Source organism: Thunnus maccoyii, chromosome 12, assembly GCF_910596095.1.
Source record: "Thunnus maccoyii chromosome 12, fThuMac1.1, whole genome shotgun sequence".
NCBI classification, from domain to species: Eukaryota; Metazoa; Chordata; class Actinopteri; order Scombriformes; family Scombridae; genus Thunnus; species Thunnus maccoyii.
The window spans coordinates 22,544,934-22,562,781 of NC_056544.1; the positions used below are offsets into that span (position 1 = coordinate 22,544,934).

The window sequence follows — 17,848 nt, forward strand, 5'->3', positions numbered from 1 at the left end:
CAGCAGAAAGAGGATGTAAGGGCAACAGGATACCAACGTAATGTTTCCAGTCAGGTTAAGGTTAGAGGTTACAATAAACGTTTTAAAGGAAATTATGTCAAGCTGGTTTTTACAACTTGGCCAGAAAATCTTTCTCTGCGGAGTTTCACTGTCACGTTTGCCCTTTACCTGACACTGAAGATGGGTTGGTGCGCAAAGTTTCCATGAAGTTTGAGAAGGATGACATTTGATGCCAAAGACGGCCAAGCTGCTGGACCTCTCTGTCATTAAGCAGTAGCTCTTGGGCGTCAGCGTAAAACCTTGCCAATCTGGAACACAGAGCCAACCACAATAAATATACGATCCATTCAAAATACTACAGAATGCTGCATTACCTAATGCTTGTGTAGAGGCATAATGTGAAAGTTTTTTGTATTTAAAAATATCAATATCTGATGATTTTAATACTTAAATGAGTAAATGACTATGAAAAGGTCACAATGTTTTGTTTATTTTCTGCTTCAGTGGCAGTATAATGTTGGTTTTAAAGCGCTATGATTAGACTTACACAGAATTGTTATAGTTGGAGACAACTCCTGGAGACTCTCCTCTGGTTGGATATCTGAAGCAGGGGTTGTTGGCATTGCAGAAGATGCCCTGGATCCAGGGTAAAATCCCTGTAGAGGGCATTGCCTTGTTGGGGAAATGACCTGAAGGAGCAAAGAACACAATTGATGGCACATGAGTTGCCAAAGGGTAAATCTGCCAGATACTAGGAGGCATTTAAAAATACCAGTATTGCATCATGATTTTAAAAAAAAAATACAACTTAGATTTCTTTTCTTACACTCATGTTGTTGGTACAGTGGATTGGCCTTCCTTAGCCACACCAGACCAATGAATAACAACACTGGCCAGAAGATCTCAACCAGGAAGCGAATCTGGACAGAAGTGGGAGACACATGCTGTACAGTTAAATACCAGAAACATAGCAGCACCTGTCCACTCTAATCCAATACAACAGGCCTCAAATTACCTACCAGTTGGAAACACACTACATTCAGTTTATATTAAGACTGCCATGGGACAGAGCTGTTGGCACACATCTATAGTAATTTTGGAGGCTGTAGTGTTGTGCTGTGTGTGTGTGTTGAATAGACTGTATAATGTTTTGGATGTTTTGTCCAACCCATTTCCATAGATGGTTATACCTTCTGCCTCTTGCGGAGAGTCCAGTTTTTCCATAGTAATAGGCGGATTTGGGAGCTCGTCTTCATTGCTCCACAGCTCAACCCCTGGAGGGGGTCATCAGACTGAGACAAACCTGCAGACATACAACTCCATCAGTGACGATTCTGTTCTTGCAAAGATAATGTACAAACCAGACGAAGAGAGAGTGCCTAATGTTCCAGTGGAGCCAGGACTAGAGTTCTTAGGTCTGGTCTTCAGAGCTCTTTGCCTTGTCTTGGAGGTTGACTTGACTTTTGCATGATTTTCAAAAACATCTTTAAAGATGTATTTTTGGGGGATTTTTTTTTGAAAGGATATAGGCTAACTGCTGAAGTGGCCCTGATCAAAACACTAAATCCTTACTGGCTTTACGGTTTATTGCGTAGGCATGTATATGCGAAAGGAGGGAATTTCTCTACTGGAAAAAACAAGTTGGTATAACATTATTAAAACTGCTAAAATGTATTGTTCAACACCATTATTAACAACATGTAAACATGAGATGATGCAGACTTATTCCAAAAGACAAAATTCATTCAAAACCTCAAACGCCAATCACATATACAGGTTATGTGTGCAGATGGCCTCGGGCATGTCGGACATGAAGAGTAATTTGTTCAGAGTGACAAGTCCAATAGATTACCCCAGACTGCCAGACTGAGAATGCAGGGACATAAACACTTTAGAAAAACATGAGGACGAAGCCTGTTAGACTAAAAGAGGAGAGTAAAGGCTATCATTATGTGTCTGACTTCTCTGAAATCACCTTATTACCCAAGCAGTAATTACACATGCTGGGACTTCCTTGCGCAAGATTGATAAAAACATGTAGAAATTTTGTACAAAACATGTCTCGTCATCAAAAATTACTGCATTTTTAAGAAGCCGTAACATTAAAATGAATTCACCAGGATCTCTGTTTATACATCAAAACATTATATTGCTGCAATCTAGGCATCAGAAGAACTATGGTGCAGTAATTAGCGACCATATACCGCACCTGTCAGCTCTTACATGATCTTCAAGCACATCCAATTATGTCAATAAAAGAATAAAACGGTTAATACTGAGCCTTACCTCTTATGGAATGATATAGAAGTCATTTGACATCTAGAGAAAGAGGTTCACAAACAAGCTGAAGTAATGGAAAAAATTAAGCAAGGTAGAAGAGCTCCGCATGACTCCTAGCTGCCCACTCTCTCTCCTCTGCCTGCAGGTCAGCAGCACTCCTAATCTGATTGCTCTAATCTCCCAGCTCAACATGGGCAGGCAGAAAAAAGACAACAGTCATCCATTTTGAGGTAGAATTAAGGCAATATCTGCTAGAGGAAACGAGGGATACTCATGGAGAGAAAGAAGGGAGGCTACAGGTTTGATCACTTCAGGACTCAACGCGTTTTCTTTGTCTTGTCAAAGTGTCCTTGAGGAAGACAGCAAGCATTTATCTGCATAGTCATTGTAAATTATTCTGCGAATGAGTCTTTCAGCTAAACGCCTACAAAACGAATCAGAGTTTAGACTTAAGAATATGAGAAGTGACAATAAGCAGAGACAATAGGTTTGTTTGCCGGTTTTGTGTCGAACACGTCTGAAGTGACTCACTCCTCTGAGCAGCTCGGCAAGGCTAAACAGGTGACATGGGTAATTAGGTTGCGGGAATGTGAAGCCTTGACAGAAGCACAGTAAAACCACTTGAACCTGCTGTGAACTATATGTAAACAGATGCAGCTTACCCTGAAACTGAGATAAATGCAAGTCTTAGCCATGAATAAATCTGGGCATCCTTGTGGCTCAGTGTCTACCACTGTGTCTTTCTCCTATTATTTGTCAATTACAGCAAATTCTAGCAAACAAAATGACCGGATACATGGTTGAAATACACAATATGATGCAATCTCATAGGTAGCAAATACAAGTATAATACACATTAAGTAAACTTATATCTACAGGGCTAAATGACCTTTCCAAAAAAAAAAGTTTCACGCATGTTTCTCTGACTCACTGAAGAAACAGAAATAGATCAGTTGATTAATAAATTAGTCAATAGGGAGAAAATTAACTGGCAAAATAAATTTATCAATAGGGAGGGAATTAATTGGCAACTGTTGATAACTGATTAATCATTTGAGTCATATTTCAAAAACTCCAAATATTCTTTGTGTCCAGCTTCTGAAATGTGACAATTTTCTGCTTTTTCGTGTTTCATCTCATTGTAAAATAAAAATCTTTAGATTTTGGGCTGTTTTCATTATCTTCTGACATTTTATAGACTAAAGGATTAATTAATCAAAGAAATAATTTTCAGATTAATCAATATTGAAAAAAAAATAGTTGAAGCCCTAGATCTGACACCAGTCCAGTGTCTCTTGCTCCAATTTGTTCAATACAGCAAAATATACCCCAAAATCAGATTGAATACATGACTGACTGATATACATAATAACAGACTGCAATGTAACAGGTGGTGTAAATTAAATCTACAGGACTTCAAGAAAACCCTTTTAAAAAATGATCCAGGCAATTAAAAAAACATCTGTAAGAAAAAAAAATGCAATAGGAACAAAAATAACCGTTTGAACTACATTTTTAATTTGCAGCAAGAACTGTTGCATGTCATTTTTCTCCTGTATGGTCACAATAATGCGATGAGACAAAATTACTGTGACAAACATGCAGTATGTATGAATGAATATAAAAAAACGTAAACAGATACATATGGTTTACATACTGAGAAAAGATGTACCAATCATAGGCTAAAATTAACAAATTTAAGGGTAAAAATGTTGACTTCTTAATAATTAAGAACCTTGTGTTAAAATTACTTCATCTATTCCTTGCGGAACAAAATACAACATTAAGCAAATTTTAACATTAAAGGCATCATTAGAATTTGAACCTGCATTAAGTGCATTGAGTGATTACAATAAAATATAATTTTGTAACAAATCAAACATTGAACATGAACAACATGAACAACATGAACAAGGAAAATGAGGCTTAGAATTCTTTACAGACAGAAGTCAGTTTTGTGGTTGGTAAATTTCTTTGACATAAAAATAGTAATTCATGAATTTGTTATTTAAAAACATGACATCAATCCATTCGATGTTGTCATCACACTTCACTTTTTCTGAATGTTTGGTATACCAACCACTCCTGACACTATGACGTAAAATATAATATATTAGTACTTATAACACTTTCATGGTTTATTTTCACAGGCCTACATTTGCTCCCAGTCTCAGCCTGTTTGATAAAGAATGTTTTTCCCAGTATACACAATGGCACGGATACATTAATATTTACAGATATAATATGTTTTTTTTTGGCATCAGACAAAATGAGCCTCTCTGTGTTCGAGCTCCTGCAGCCGCCGAGGTCGCAGTCTTTGGTAGACGGGTTTTGTCTCACTGGGGCTGAGGTCATCGGGGCTGCTCGGGGGTGGGGACTGGGGGGGCGAAAGGGTAGAGGAGGTCGAGACCCCGGGGTCAATGGCACTGTCTGTGGAGTCCTGTGTCTGGAGCCGTGTCTGTGGGGGGCTGGTAAGGGCAGGGGACGGGGTGACTACCTGGACGGGGTTGGTGTGAGTGAGTGAGGGGGTGGTGGTGGTGGTGGTGGTGGTGATGGTGGTGACAGTAGTAGTCCAGTTCGGAAGCGTCCTAGCTCTGCTGTTTAGGGAAACAGGGGGCTTGTAGAAAGTCCCAGGAGGAGGCTGCAGAGTCCTTGGTGCCCTGAGCGTTAGCGGAAGGTTTGGTGAGCTGCTAGACTCACTGACTGAATGATTTGTGTCATTTTCCCTTTTAGACGTCCAGACAGGCTTGACTGACACTGTGTAGGGGTTGTTGGGGAATATGGTGCTAACACTACTTGTGGTAGCGACCAGAGAGGCAGTGGTCACTGCTGGGCCAACGGTGATAGGCATCGTTGCCTTTACCGGTTGCACTCCAGAGCTGGCAGGTGGCAGGTTGGCCACTATCATAGCAGTCCTGGGTGTAACATCATAGTGCTTGTACTTCCTGTCCCATGTTCTCCTCTGCATTGCCTGTGTGTCAATGAAGGGTGTGATGTAGTAGGTGCTAACTCTGGAAGAGCCACTGTGCCGAGCCTTTTCTGGCTCTGGTATCTCCTGTATAGTTTCAGCGACAGGGTCCCGCTCAGCTGAGCTTGCGTCAGTGTTGGCAGCAGTGTTTCGGTTGTTCCTCTCGCTGATCTGGACGGGAGCGGGCAGGCGTTCCAGTGGCATGCTGATCGGCCGAGACACATGTCTAGTGCGCTGGGTTCGTAGCTGGACCTTTGGTGCCATGGTGGTGGTGGTGGTGGTGGTGGATGGGACGGTGGTGCTGGGACGGCCAAACACTAAGGTTGATCTCTGGACTTCCTCTCGAGTAGATGTCGGGATCCCATTGAGTCCGTCCACGGCTGAGATCTCCGTTCTGTCTGTTCCTGGCTGGACCTCCTGAACCTCATCCAAGATGTGTGAGGATGGGATGACTGATGAGTATCGCTTGTACACTTTGGCACTCTGAAGGGAAATTATACATAATTAGAATCTGTGCAACACATAGTAATTAGTAGTTAATGAAGTTCATTTATAATGTACAAAAAAATCATACATCTAAAAAATTAGAATTAAATGATGACATTATCAGAACTGATTATAAATTAGTCTCCTTCCCCTTAACGTCCTTTGTAAAAGTATTACTATTCAAACAATCCATGTATGGCAATAGGGCATGTAACTTAATAGAACATTGCTAATACTTTGAACACTATACTGTATCCACTGTATCCATCTCTTTTTTCCTCCTCACCTCTTTGATGTCCATCAGGGAGGCGGAGTGTCTGCTGAGCCGCTGCAGCTTCTCCTGGGGAGTGAGTCTGGGGGACGACTGATCAGTGGTGGCGATGTCAGAGCAGGACAGGGGCGACATATCAAAGATGACTTGGAAGTGTCGCACCAGCAACTCCACCATCAGGGCCTGGTAGGGGTAGTCCACCAGGGAGGACAGGGACACCTCGGCATCTGTCTGCCGTGGCTTCACCAGCGTGGGGCCAAAGATAATGCCCAGGTTACTCGCAGTCATCTTGTTCTCTTCTGCCTGCTCTGTCACTCTGTGGTAGAAAAGAGAGATAGTGAGTGTAATAGAGACAAATATTTTACCTTATACAATACTTGATATGGAAAAGGTTTTACTGCGCCTTTGAATGATCTAAAAATCTGCAATTACTGCTGTAAATAAAAGTCAGTACACTTAACTTCCTCTTATTTTAAAGCTAGAAAATTGTGTAAATAAAGAAAACATCAACACAACATATTCATTGAGAAACATTGTGTCAGATTTCAAAACCAACTTAACCAGACTAATAATAGAGCATGAATTTTATGTACTTTGTGCCACTTCTTCTGTGCTATAGGGAAGTCTCCATTTCCTTCTGTGTCTCATGAGGAAGCTCTGTGAATGTGTGCAGTGAGCGGCAAACAGAAATCATTACTGTGGACTGGTTTTTGTTTACAGCCCTTACCTGTTTAAATGTGCAATAAGGTAACGCAGAGTGCTGTAGTTGGTTATAGGCAGCTGGCGGAGCAGGTCTCTGATCTTGAAAATGACGCGGTTAAGCTGGACGCTCGGACCACCTTTCTCTCCGGTCTGGGTGCTCTGCGCTCTATCGGCCTCCTCCACTATCACTCTCTGGCACTCTTTAGCCAAGCCGATGATGTCATTGTAGTATCGGTACAGGATCAATGGCTCAGGTAACTGTACACAGAAGGGGAAAAAGTGCTGTGAGTAAGTTACCACTGGAATTAAAATGTTTATTTTAAAGAAAAACATAAGGATAAAAACTACAGGATCATCAACTAAGTCCCAGATTTTCATGATGATGATAAGCATTTAAGACCCACCTGTCTCAGGTAGAGCTTGAGGACATTACTGATGTCGTGAGGTGAGAGGTCAGATAGCTCCACCAAGTCCTTCCCATTTTCAAAAGCCTGACAGAGCTTCTCAACACGCGATTTGGCACCATTCACACGGTAAATGCCCTATGAGAAAAAAACAGGTAAATGGATCACTACATGTTTTACTGTTAATAATCACAATCAATTAATCACAGTCCAATCAGCATGCTTTTCACCATGAGGTAAAGTTTTATATTTTAGATATGCTGATTCAATATGTCTAAACTTGCTTGAAAAGTATTGCAAACCAAGATTTCAAGTGATGAACTATCTTCACTGTATGCATCATAAAAACTGACTTTACCTTGATGTTGAGGGCTCGACTTTCAATCTCAGAAGTGCACTTCTTGATGATGAAGGGGATTCCGTCTGGGCTGTTCTTTGCTGCTTGGGCAAAGTCGATACCGAAGAGTTGTAGTCTGCCCTGCAACTTTTTATGGCCACACTGGATGGCGAGCGTCTCTAGACACTTCTTATGGCAGGCCAGGGAACACTGGGTAATGAAGGGAGAGAGACAGTCTAAATCTAGTACTTCAAACAAGGTCTAACAATTAAAAAAAACAAAACAAACAGATGTAGTATCTTTCTTGTCTCTTACAGGGTGATCTTAACAGTAGGTCAAGTGTTTTGGATCTTAGTTTAACATTTCAGGTCTTCAAATATCAACCATACTATTCCTACCACATACTTCTGTACATACACTGTACACTGATCTGTACTGAAGTTAAACACATAACACCATTATAATTTTTAAGCTAATTGAAGATATATATATATATATACTGTACCTCCTCACACTCAGCGCCATGGAAAACGACCAGACTGTCACACTCCCTACATTTAGATGGGGCTCGCATTTTTCTCAGCTTGTGGGTTTGAGCAGCTTTGGACATCTGAGCATTGCGGAAGGGACCGGGAGAACTGGCCGTCTCTGTTACCATCTCAGCCAGACCTGAAAATCAGAGCAGCCGATAAGGGAACTAACTAGACTAGGTGACATTATGCTCAATTCCCGCCAGTAAGGCAATTGACCTTTGATCAGAGCATCAAAAACAAGACTTTGTTGGGGGGGGGGATTAGAGAAGTAAGAAAAAAAAAGGTCACATCAGATGATAAGAAATTAGGATGCTATCATTACTGTAAGATGAAATGAAACCGTAACGGTGCACGAGCAGTCAATCACATGATAAATAATCACATGATAAATAAAAATAAAAAAACCCCAGAGGAGGCATATTAAGTTCGCTTAATGACCATATTATATTGCTACATACATACAGAGCTACTGTTTTAGCACGTTTAGCATACAGTGACTTCCTGTTCATGGAACGTAGCAGTTACATGTGAATTCACATGAATGTTGAAAAAAACTCAAACAGGAGAACTGGTCCTGCTGCTTCAATTCACTATGAGAAAATAAACATATACACTGACAAGGAGAGGTCAGCATAGATACAGGAAGTATACGCTGGGGCGATATGCCAAAACTAACATGACCCCCATCTGTGCAGCTCTGTCGATTATAAAAACACCTGATGTAAGCAAAATCCTCCAGAGAGTCAGACCCATACAAAAGCACTTACAGTATATGCAGTATTGTGAGGTGTGCAGTAGCCTCTCACTATTTCTCCCTCCCTTTCACAACTTCCCTGTCACATACAGTAAATCGACACACTGACTGGCTGTGATATTTCGGACACAAGCCCAAAACTGGTATACACATTAGCATGAGGAGAGGAGAATGCATAAAACACACCCATAAAAACAAAACACACACACACACACACACACACACACACACACGTCTTACCATTGTCTGAGGGCGACGGCGGCTCCCTTTCATCCAGGTCATCAGCAGAAGACATAGTTCCAGTGGAGGGAGTTCTGGGCAGACGTCGTTTGAAGTCACCTGCACGAATAAATACAAAACATTCATTAGACTAATTCTAAAGTGTACTAATGCGCAGTTTTATAATAGAATCTGCTATCTGCAGTAAAGAGAACAGACAGCAGATAAAGCATATTGCTCTACATTTAGTATTAAGTACTTCATAGTGTTTAAAGTCTAACTTATAGTTTCATTTGTAGAAGGAAGTGTGCCCAATCCTTGTTAGTGTGTGGGCATGGTGGACAATGAGGAAGTAACACTAAAACGATTATGATGAAGAGAAAGAAACAATAAGGAGCGTCACCATCCTCCTTCAGTTTCATTATGATCTGAGTATCAAAATCAAGCTTTTTTAAATTGTTTAAAATTACACAATTTGATTGTTTATTGCATAAAACTTCCTGAGCGTATTTGCAGAAATATTTCCTGTCTTTGTTCCCTCTTTCAGTATTTTAACAAACAAATATCCTCTCTTAAACTATGAAAAAACTTGTAAAGCCCTCATACCTGGACTGGCTGTGGGGGAGTCCATGGACCTCGACTCGCTGCTGCCTCCGGCGCTCTCCGAGTCACTGCACATCCCACCCTGACTACTGGAGGCCCAGGCTCTCAGCGGGGCCTGGCTTCTCACTGCAGAAAAACATTGACACAGACCACCGGTCACACACAAACAGAATAACAATAAGAAATACAACTAAATGACAGCTGCCCGTTTATGATATTCTTAGCTACAGTTTCAGTTATTTACAGAGCAGAACAGTCACACGGATATTCCAGACTTATGATGAGTAACCAGCGAACAGCTCAAACTGTTGATTTTAGACCTTAAACATTTCCATGACTCAGAAAACAGAGCCTCTCGGGGCGAGTTCTTGAAAAATGAACAATTACCCAGGTCTGCAAAAAGTGCAGCATCTTTTCCAGAGTTTCTTTCATTGTACTTGCAAATACAAAGACTGTCCTGTTGTGGCTTGTGATCGTCCCTTGATCGCCCCTGAGTTCAACCTAGTTTACACAAGTACCTCTGATAGATATTTTGAGCATGTGCACCTTGTATGTCTGTGCTGCTGTTGGACCTCCGCTCACTGATCTTTGCAGGCCGGTGTAGAGGACCGTCCGCCTCGTCTCCACTCAGGATGTCGCAGGAGGTGATGGATGCCTGGGACAGGTTGCCGTGGGAGGAATGAGTGCTGCCAACTGACCTTTTGCTGACAAACCTGGGGAAATAACGTTGGCATTTAGGGTTTTGTGTGATGAATTTACTGGTAAGTAAGATTTTTTATTGCCCTGTAACACAGTCATTATATCACAGAGTGCGTGGGGTGTTTGACAAGGTTGTTGATCAACACCAGTGACTCAACCATTACTTCACCACGCACTAAAACTTTTGACTTTCATTTTCTGGCATGTAATAAGACTTTAAGCATTTTTACAATGTTTCCTGTCCGTTAGAGGCCTCTCAGTGTTTTTGTAATTCCATGGTTGTGAATAAATGTAGATAAAAGTCATAAAGTTAAATATGCTCATTTTGATTTGCAACAGTCAAGGCACTTTATGGAGATGCAAGTTGTGCTATCGGTATAATTAAGACCGAAAGAGAGGATTAGGAACCGAAACTGAAATAAACCACTTCAACAGCAGACCACTGCAACGTATAATGACACGTATAAAAACATTTTTAACTTATCTCAAGCGTTAAATTTACATTGTTAGTCACAAAGCTGTTAAACAAGATCAATCATCATAACTTAATTAACAGAGTACAAAGAACGTGTTTATGAAGCACTGCTTATTTTCTTAAAGGTAGTTAGTGTGGTGTGTGTGTGTGTGTGTGTGTGTGTGTGTGTGCGTGTGTGAAGCTGAATCTGACACTGCTTTAACAGTGTAAGCAGAATCAGTAGAGTAAACCAGAGCCAAACTCTCAAGCTCACAATCTCCTCTGCTGCATTCAGCCTGCGCCACAGATATTTCCTGAGGAAGGGCAACAAATTCAACACGCATTCTGTCTCTCCTTGGTTCTCTCTCTCGCTCACTTCCTCCCACTCTGACTCACTGCTACCTTATTGAAAGAAGAACTGCACTACACACAACTTTGAGGAATGAAAACTTCTAAAAGGGCAGAAACGACTTAAAGATATTTTGAAATACTGTACTTTACAGCGGAGGTTTAATCCAAAAAGACCTGAAACAACTGCGCAAATACGAACATATTAACCTCAGCTTGACTCATTTAACACTGACTACCTCATATTACGGGTGCCTGTACAACAATGTACTCTGAGACCAGTGTGCTTAAACTAAATTAAAACTTCTTACAGGTGTAACAAACATATTTCATTCTTCAGTCTGACTTTGGGGATGTTTAATTCCTGTTTTGCTGAATTTAAATCAAAGAATAGCAGAATCAAAGCCATTTTTTGTCATAATCATTACTAGCTGAGTAAATACAGAAACCAGAATCTTAGTTTTTATTTAACACTCATTAGTACCTGGTATTGTCAGAGGAGATGGAGTCTGAGTGAACGCGCTCTTTAGGCAGGTTTCTGGGCAGGTTCCGGACAAACTCAGAATAGCATTCGCCCGGTATGTACAACTTGGCACTCTCACTTAGGGCCTGGTAGTGGGCAGGGAGCGTCACAGTCTCTGTCTGCTGCATCTGAAACCAGTTCACTGTCACCTGAGGAATGACAGATTCAAAGTTGAGTAAATGACTCATTAACTGACTGAAGGAATGAACGGACAAATGAGTACTGAAGTGCTTGAGTAGCTAGATTCAAATAAACAGATACAGAATAACAGATAAACAGAAAGACAGTCTCGCATGTGCTATTATGGATTTTCCATTCACTCCATTTAGTACAAAATTAGACAAAATGTTGATTCATTATAAAACCGTAGAATAAATAAACGATGTTGAAAACTTGACCAAGCATTTCCTTTGTCTACTTGTGAGATCACTGAAAAGTGTTTTTAATACTCATTTCTATGGACACAATTTAACCACTGCTGAAATATGTACTCAATTTGAGCAACAGTGAATGTTAAATAGTTTGCTTGCTCTTCCAAGCCAGTCAATAACACAATCTTCTGTGAAATCTGTCTATATGTAATATAAAGAATGATTTTATACCAAAGTGGCAAAACACAAGAAGCACATAGTAGTGTAAACAGTACAAGTGGCACATTAAACTACCTGTTTACCTACCTATCAGTCATTTTTTGATCATATGAATTTTATATTTATATTAACATTGCTTTCTGCTATAGAAGAGGCTTTTTTTTGTTTCTCAGCTGATAGTAATTCAGATAATAATCTTAAGTATCAGGCTGTTTTATATCAGTGTTTTAACAAGCATTACGTAAACTCCACTCACCGCTTTGAGTGTGAGGTCACACTGGAAGACCATCTCTCTGATTTGTGTGAGGATGGTGCTCTTAGCGTTGGCCAGATCCATCCTCCTGACGCCTGCGTCAGCCAAACAGCTTTGGTAGTGGTCCTGGGCCTCTTCCGCCTATCCAAAACAATAAATAAAGAGAACAGTGTAAGGATGTGAAAGAAGCACTAATTTTTCTAATGGCACACAAGAACATGAGATCATATACAGAGACAGCAGACAATGGCTCTATAAATTGTCCTGGTGTAATAAATCCCACCTATTAGGTGATCTGAGTAGGAAAAAAAAAATGTAGGAATTATTTTTAGATGCTATTTATTATACCTGTCTGTTTCCCTGTGTTATCTTCTCCCTGCCTACCTTCTGCAGTGCCTCCTCTTCCAGCCTCCTCTTCTTCTCCAGCTGTTTGTTGCCAGCATTAGACTGCTCCTCCTGGGAGCGGTTGGTAGATGAGTGGGCTTTCTGGTACTCCTCTCTCCTCTGGGCCTTCAGCGCTCGTGCCTTACGTAAGCTTGCGTCTGCCTCTTGCTGCAAAAACCACACTAGTCAGCCACAAAGGTCCATGTGACGAAAAATGTGACATAGGTGCACGACAGCTCCCACAAATATAAACAGCATTTGTAGCTGATTAACCTTGCACGTAAAGTGACACAGTACGGTTTATAAACAGCTAGAGCACTGAGAGAAATGTGAAATTATTACTCTATGAAAAAAGCACTGCCTACAGAAAGGAGCTAATAAACAATACAATAATTGTATTTTCATCCTATCTGCATATTTCCAGATTATGTCACTGATGACAAAAAATACAACTGTATTTCCTGCTTTTGCCAGACACTATGACATGATTTTGATTACACTGACATTTACATATCTGACATCTCCTGGCTGGCTGACAACACTGGAACATTTACTTTGCAATGCTGACTAGTCTGTCACGGAAAAAGGGAGACTGGTAGTACTGGTAGTAGCTGTCGAGCGTGTATCTAATTGTATGAATCTATACAGGGATGCATTACATACCATTTTCTTTTGCTCCCTCTGCCACTGTTCCTTGATGTCTTTCCTCAGCTTGTCCAGTTCATTCTTGCGGGTCAGAAGAGGCTACGAAAGGACAGAGGGTCAACAATTCCCGAGAAACCAGAGGACAGTCTCAAACTTTTCAGGTCCAAACTTTCTAGACATGTTTTCAGGTTGGCTCTGGATTAAATTGCAAAGTCTTGGGTGTGTCTAAAATGTTTTAATTAACCCAACAACAGATGTTCTGGAGTTTACCCAACTGGTTTGGAGACAGATAAGGTAACAGACTCAAGCACTCTTTGTGGGCTATTGTCTCTTTCTTATCACACATACCTGTATGAATTTATTGGTCTGGAGAGCCATTGCAGTTTGTAGAAGCAGCTGGTTGTATTCAATGTCTTTCTTGAATGTGGAAATGTAGATATCACTGAATGGCATGTAGTCCTGTTGGAAAAAAAAGAAATAAAAACATTAATGTATAACTGTTGCATAAATGTTTATTTTAATAAGGACATGGGGTAACAATTTTATACTACTGTATGATTACACATCAATGAGGTCAATATTCTTTAATAAAATTATTCTTCATTTACCTGTTGACTTGCCAGTGTCTTTGCAGACTCAGCCATTTTGGCATAACTTTTAGCATACTCAACATCTGAAAGAGAAATAGTTGTACAAAGGGATAAGGGAGTATTTATGTCTGCAATCACTGTCAGATAATTATTAAAAGGAAAAAAAGCATGTGTAGTGCATCTGATCTACTTGTATAATGCTGGCCCCAAACAAACACACATTTCACATTAATGAGCTGCTTGATATATTACATATTACATGACACACATAGCAGTACGTAACATATATATTACACTGAGCAAAATGTGCCATAAATAGCACAAGCAGTAAGATAAACTGGCAAATGGTTTAATCTCAGGCTGCAAAATAAATACAAATTCTTAACAAATATACAATACAGCAGGATAAAAAAAAAATATTCCTGTAACAGAGCTGCACCCAATTCAGGTGTAGCCCACTTAGCAAAAGCTAAAGCAAAAACACACATAGGAGTATATTGTGTATATGAATATATATTAGAAGTACAGTATATCCACAATAAGATTGATTTTGATATTCCAGATGTCTTGTCACAACCAATTAATTTTCTGTAATAATTAGTATTTAAGTCCTCATCCCTGACTGACTGAGGACCGCCTTCTTGGAGACCATATTGGTAAATGGCTATGAACTGCCCACAAACTGTTCTACTACTTCTGAACTTTAACCTAAATTATATTCAAAAGGCTTATGTTGACTCAGGGGTCTATTTGCAAAAAGTTACTTCAGATCTGTGTCTGTATCGTTATCTGGATATGAAATGTCTTATATTGGGATATGAGATTTTGTTCACATCGCACAGCCCTACCCATAGCCAGTCTTTTGTCCATCCAGGCAAGAAGGTCTTTGATGTACTTGGACCAGGCCTTGGCATAGAGTAGCGCAGACTCCACCCCGCTGTCATTCTTCAGCAAGGTCAAGTCAACTTCTTCCTCCCGTGATAACGACACCCCTGGGCCTGGGGGGGGGGTCAAGAAGAGGAGACACTGACACATCAAAACAACATGAACTGAAACACACTGTATTACCAAAATTCCCGAGTGTTGGACTGATGTGTCTGAGTTTTACTATGCCAACAGACATGAGTGGGAGGTACATGAAAAAAAAAAATACTGAGGTGAGGGAGTTGACAGTGTAGGAGGCTGTGAATGTGCTGGGCATCTTTTATAATAGTCCAACAGTGTTATTTTCTTTTTTACAAGTTACACTGTGATACACCTCTCCAAGCCGCCCGCCTTCTGATTCAACACAAACCCCATGTGTTTCCCATCCCACACGGAACTACTCCTAAACAGGCAAGGAATGTCAAATATGTGGACGGAGAGGGGAAAACTAGCAGCTAGTATGAAAAAAGCAGCAGAAATAACAGGGGTGGAAGCAGAGGTTTAGGGCGGGTCTACCTCAGGCATTCAAAGAGTCCAAAGCCTAAATCACTCTGCTAACTCACAAGCTGCCCTAGGCTACAGAGTAACCATTAATACTTTGTAAACCAGCCATTAATAGCTATTACATTTCAGGATTAATTTATTTTACACCCATATTACTCAGAGGTTAATGATGGAATCTGAGCAACACTTACCCACAAGGTCATTTTTCTCTGAAACATATCCCTCAGGATCCACGGAGAGATTGTCAAAAGACTGTGAAAAAGACATTTCAGATTATAAGGAGGGAATACCAGACATACAATCAAAGTCAGACATCAGAAGCTGCTTGGTTTTCAACACCCCAATTAAGTACAGAAAGCAAGACTTTGAGGCTTTTTGAAATGGGAGGCGTGGTAAAATTGCTGGTTTAAGTGCACCCTTCTGAAAACTGTCATGTTTGAAAACAAAGCTTTGAAAAAAAAAAAGATATCTGGCCCAAAGGCTGGAAAAAGAAAAAAATGTTCACCCTGCTTCTCCTGGTCTGGGGGTACCCCAACCCTGAGCCGCTGTCCACATCTCCCATAAGGAAGTCAGAAACTCTGTGGGGTAGATACATGAAAGAGTCAAAGATAAAAGCACAGTTTCATCTGGTCAAAATTGCAAAATTGCAAACAGTATTTCTCAGACTGATTTGAAAACAAAAAACCCTACAATTCAAAAACACAGATATAGGAAAGAGAAAAATAATGAGGTTAACACGACAAGCTCAACAAGCCTGAACTCAACCCTGTTACACAAAAAAGTAATAAAAAAAAATTCTATGGTGGTGTTGAAAAGGTTGTAAAAGTGAAAAAATGTTGTACTCACACATTGCCGAATGTGAATGCCAAAGTGTCAATAGATGTGTGTATCTCGCCAAATATAGCTTTTTTGTTTTCTGGGTTCACTTCCTTGAAGTTAACGCCTGTGGAGAGTGATAAAATACAAGAACGTCAGCCAAAGAAAAATCGTGCTACCAACCAGTTTATGTACACTCAATCATTCAACAAAGGTATTTACACAGCCAGGCCTGTATGTGGCTGGATGATGAACAGTTAACCACCAATAAAATAAACACACACACAGACAATAGATCAAATCTTCAATTTTCAAACCAAAAACCAAGTATTAAATGCAACATAAAGATCAGTTTAAGACTTTGAATTTGACACAGGGACTTTGTTTGTGTTTCATTTTCTTTCTGCAATTACAAGCAAGTGTTAAGACCATAGTTAAACCTTTGGCTTTTGCAGGGAGTGGTTTATAGTCTCAGCAAGGGCTAAAGTTGTTCCAGGTAAGTGTCAACATGCTACTCGATGACAGATGAAAAGTCAAACCCCCCAGAGCAGTTACACAGAGTCATGAGTTTTTAAAAAAAAAGGTAGTGAATGGCTTACAAATTATACAGAGGAGACACTGTCAAAAACAGCTTCTGAAAAATCTTCAAGGGTCTTCAAGGATAAGATGTTTAAGGAGTATCAAAAAAAAATCCCAAATATTCCCTCCTTGGATCCAACGTGTTATAATCCCATACGTCATCTTCCATGTCGATTATGCACAGAAAAGGAAATCAATCGTACACATTTGTTGCTTTGAGATGTATTTAAAGAAATGCATCCGACGAGTTGAGGAACGTAACGCTGTCGAGGCTTGATAAATCTTCGAGACAGCACGCAGAGCTCTCCTCTTCAGGAAACAGTTTACTCAGCAAGAAGACATTTGTAGAAGGCAATCTGAGCAACCCAAGACAGAGTCAGTGAAATCCGACTTAGCTGAGTACTTCCTGTCTGCCCCGCAACAGGAAACACTCTCACAGCTTGAGTTCTGTGACATGTAACACGACTGACAACCATAATAACACTTACCGTTTCTCTCAGTCACCTGGTGGATCCGAAAACCTCAGTAATGCCAATCAGTTGCAGGGAAAAAGCTTTAAAAAGTTTCCAGATTGCTTTCTAGCTTTTGTGCTTCCATTTTCTCTTCATGAGAGCAAATTCTATCCGTGTTAGAATTGGTTGGGAAATTGTAAATTCCCAGATTATGAAGAAGCACGGAAAGGTCATGGCATCCTAGGTTGGGGAGGCAACCCCATGTTGCAGGGAGACTCTTGAGGACACCGAAAGAGAGGAGACGTGGTGGTGCAAGCCTCCCTGCCGTGCACCTCCCTGGCCCTGAATGCTAGCGTACAACTCTGCACTGACTTCTTCCTCAGGACATCCTGTGGGTCTCATAACAATGATTCCAGAGCTCTGCCCCCCTTGTCACGGTTGAAATATGGAAACTGCATCATTCAAGCACAGGGGCCATTGTTTTCTCACAGTTGAGCCATAACTGGGACAGTTAGCCTGTGAAAAATGAC

At 40.6% G+C, this 17,848-nt stretch overlaps 2 protein-coding genes across 3 annotated transcripts in view; both read right to left on the reverse strand.

Moving 5' to 3' along the window:
- Positions 1-1,256, reverse strand: part of LOC121908816 (retinal-specific phospholipid-transporting ATPase ABCA4-like) — a 38,991-nt gene extending 37,735 nt beyond the window's left edge. The window contains exons 1-4 of the mRNA XM_042429119.1: positions 1,191-1,256; positions 827-920; positions 548-689; positions 169-308 (exon numbers count right to left, since the gene is read on the reverse strand). Coding sequence (XP_042285053.1) covers positions 169-308; positions 548-689; positions 827-920; positions 1,191-1,256 — 442 coding nt within the window. The remainder of the gene's footprint in view (positions 1-168; positions 309-547; positions 690-826; positions 921-1,190) is intronic.
- A 2,519-nt stretch (positions 1,257-3,775) lies between these two features.
- Positions 3,776-17,848, reverse strand: part of arhgap29b (Rho GTPase activating protein 29b) — a 30,070-nt gene continuing 15,997 nt past the window's right edge. The window contains exons 1-20 of one of the 2 annotated variants that reach the window (XM_042429017.1): positions 16,887-17,306; positions 16,318-16,414; positions 15,977-16,049; positions 15,663-15,723; positions 14,892-15,041; positions 14,062-14,126; positions 13,802-13,912; positions 13,472-13,552; positions 12,809-12,976; positions 12,428-12,565; positions 11,543-11,730; positions 10,104-10,270; positions 9,561-9,683; positions 8,976-9,074; positions 7,954-8,117; positions 7,470-7,658; positions 7,112-7,249; positions 6,733-6,965; positions 6,021-6,321; positions 3,776-5,731 (exon numbers count right to left, since the gene is read on the reverse strand). In XM_042429017.1, the coding sequence (XP_042284951.1) occupies positions 4,541-5,731; positions 6,021-6,321; positions 6,733-6,965; positions 7,112-7,249; positions 7,470-7,658; positions 7,954-8,117; positions 8,976-9,074; positions 9,561-9,683; positions 10,104-10,270; positions 11,543-11,730; positions 12,428-12,565; positions 12,809-12,976; positions 13,472-13,552; positions 13,802-13,912; positions 14,062-14,126; positions 14,892-15,041; positions 15,663-15,723; positions 15,977-16,033 (3,624 nt within the window). In that variant the 5' untranslated portion in view covers positions 16,034-16,049; positions 16,318-16,414; positions 16,887-17,306 and the 3' untranslated portion in view covers positions 3,776-4,540. Of the gene's footprint in view, positions 5,732-6,020; positions 6,322-6,732; positions 6,966-7,111; positions 7,250-7,469; positions 7,659-7,953; positions 8,118-8,975; positions 9,075-9,560; positions 9,684-10,103; positions 10,271-11,542; positions 11,731-12,427; positions 12,566-12,808; positions 12,977-13,471; positions 13,553-13,801; positions 13,913-14,061; positions 14,127-14,891; positions 15,042-15,662; positions 15,724-15,976; positions 16,050-16,317; positions 16,415-16,886; positions 17,307-17,848 lie in introns of those variants that run through there. The other variant, XM_042429016.1, reaches the window with a different exon arrangement.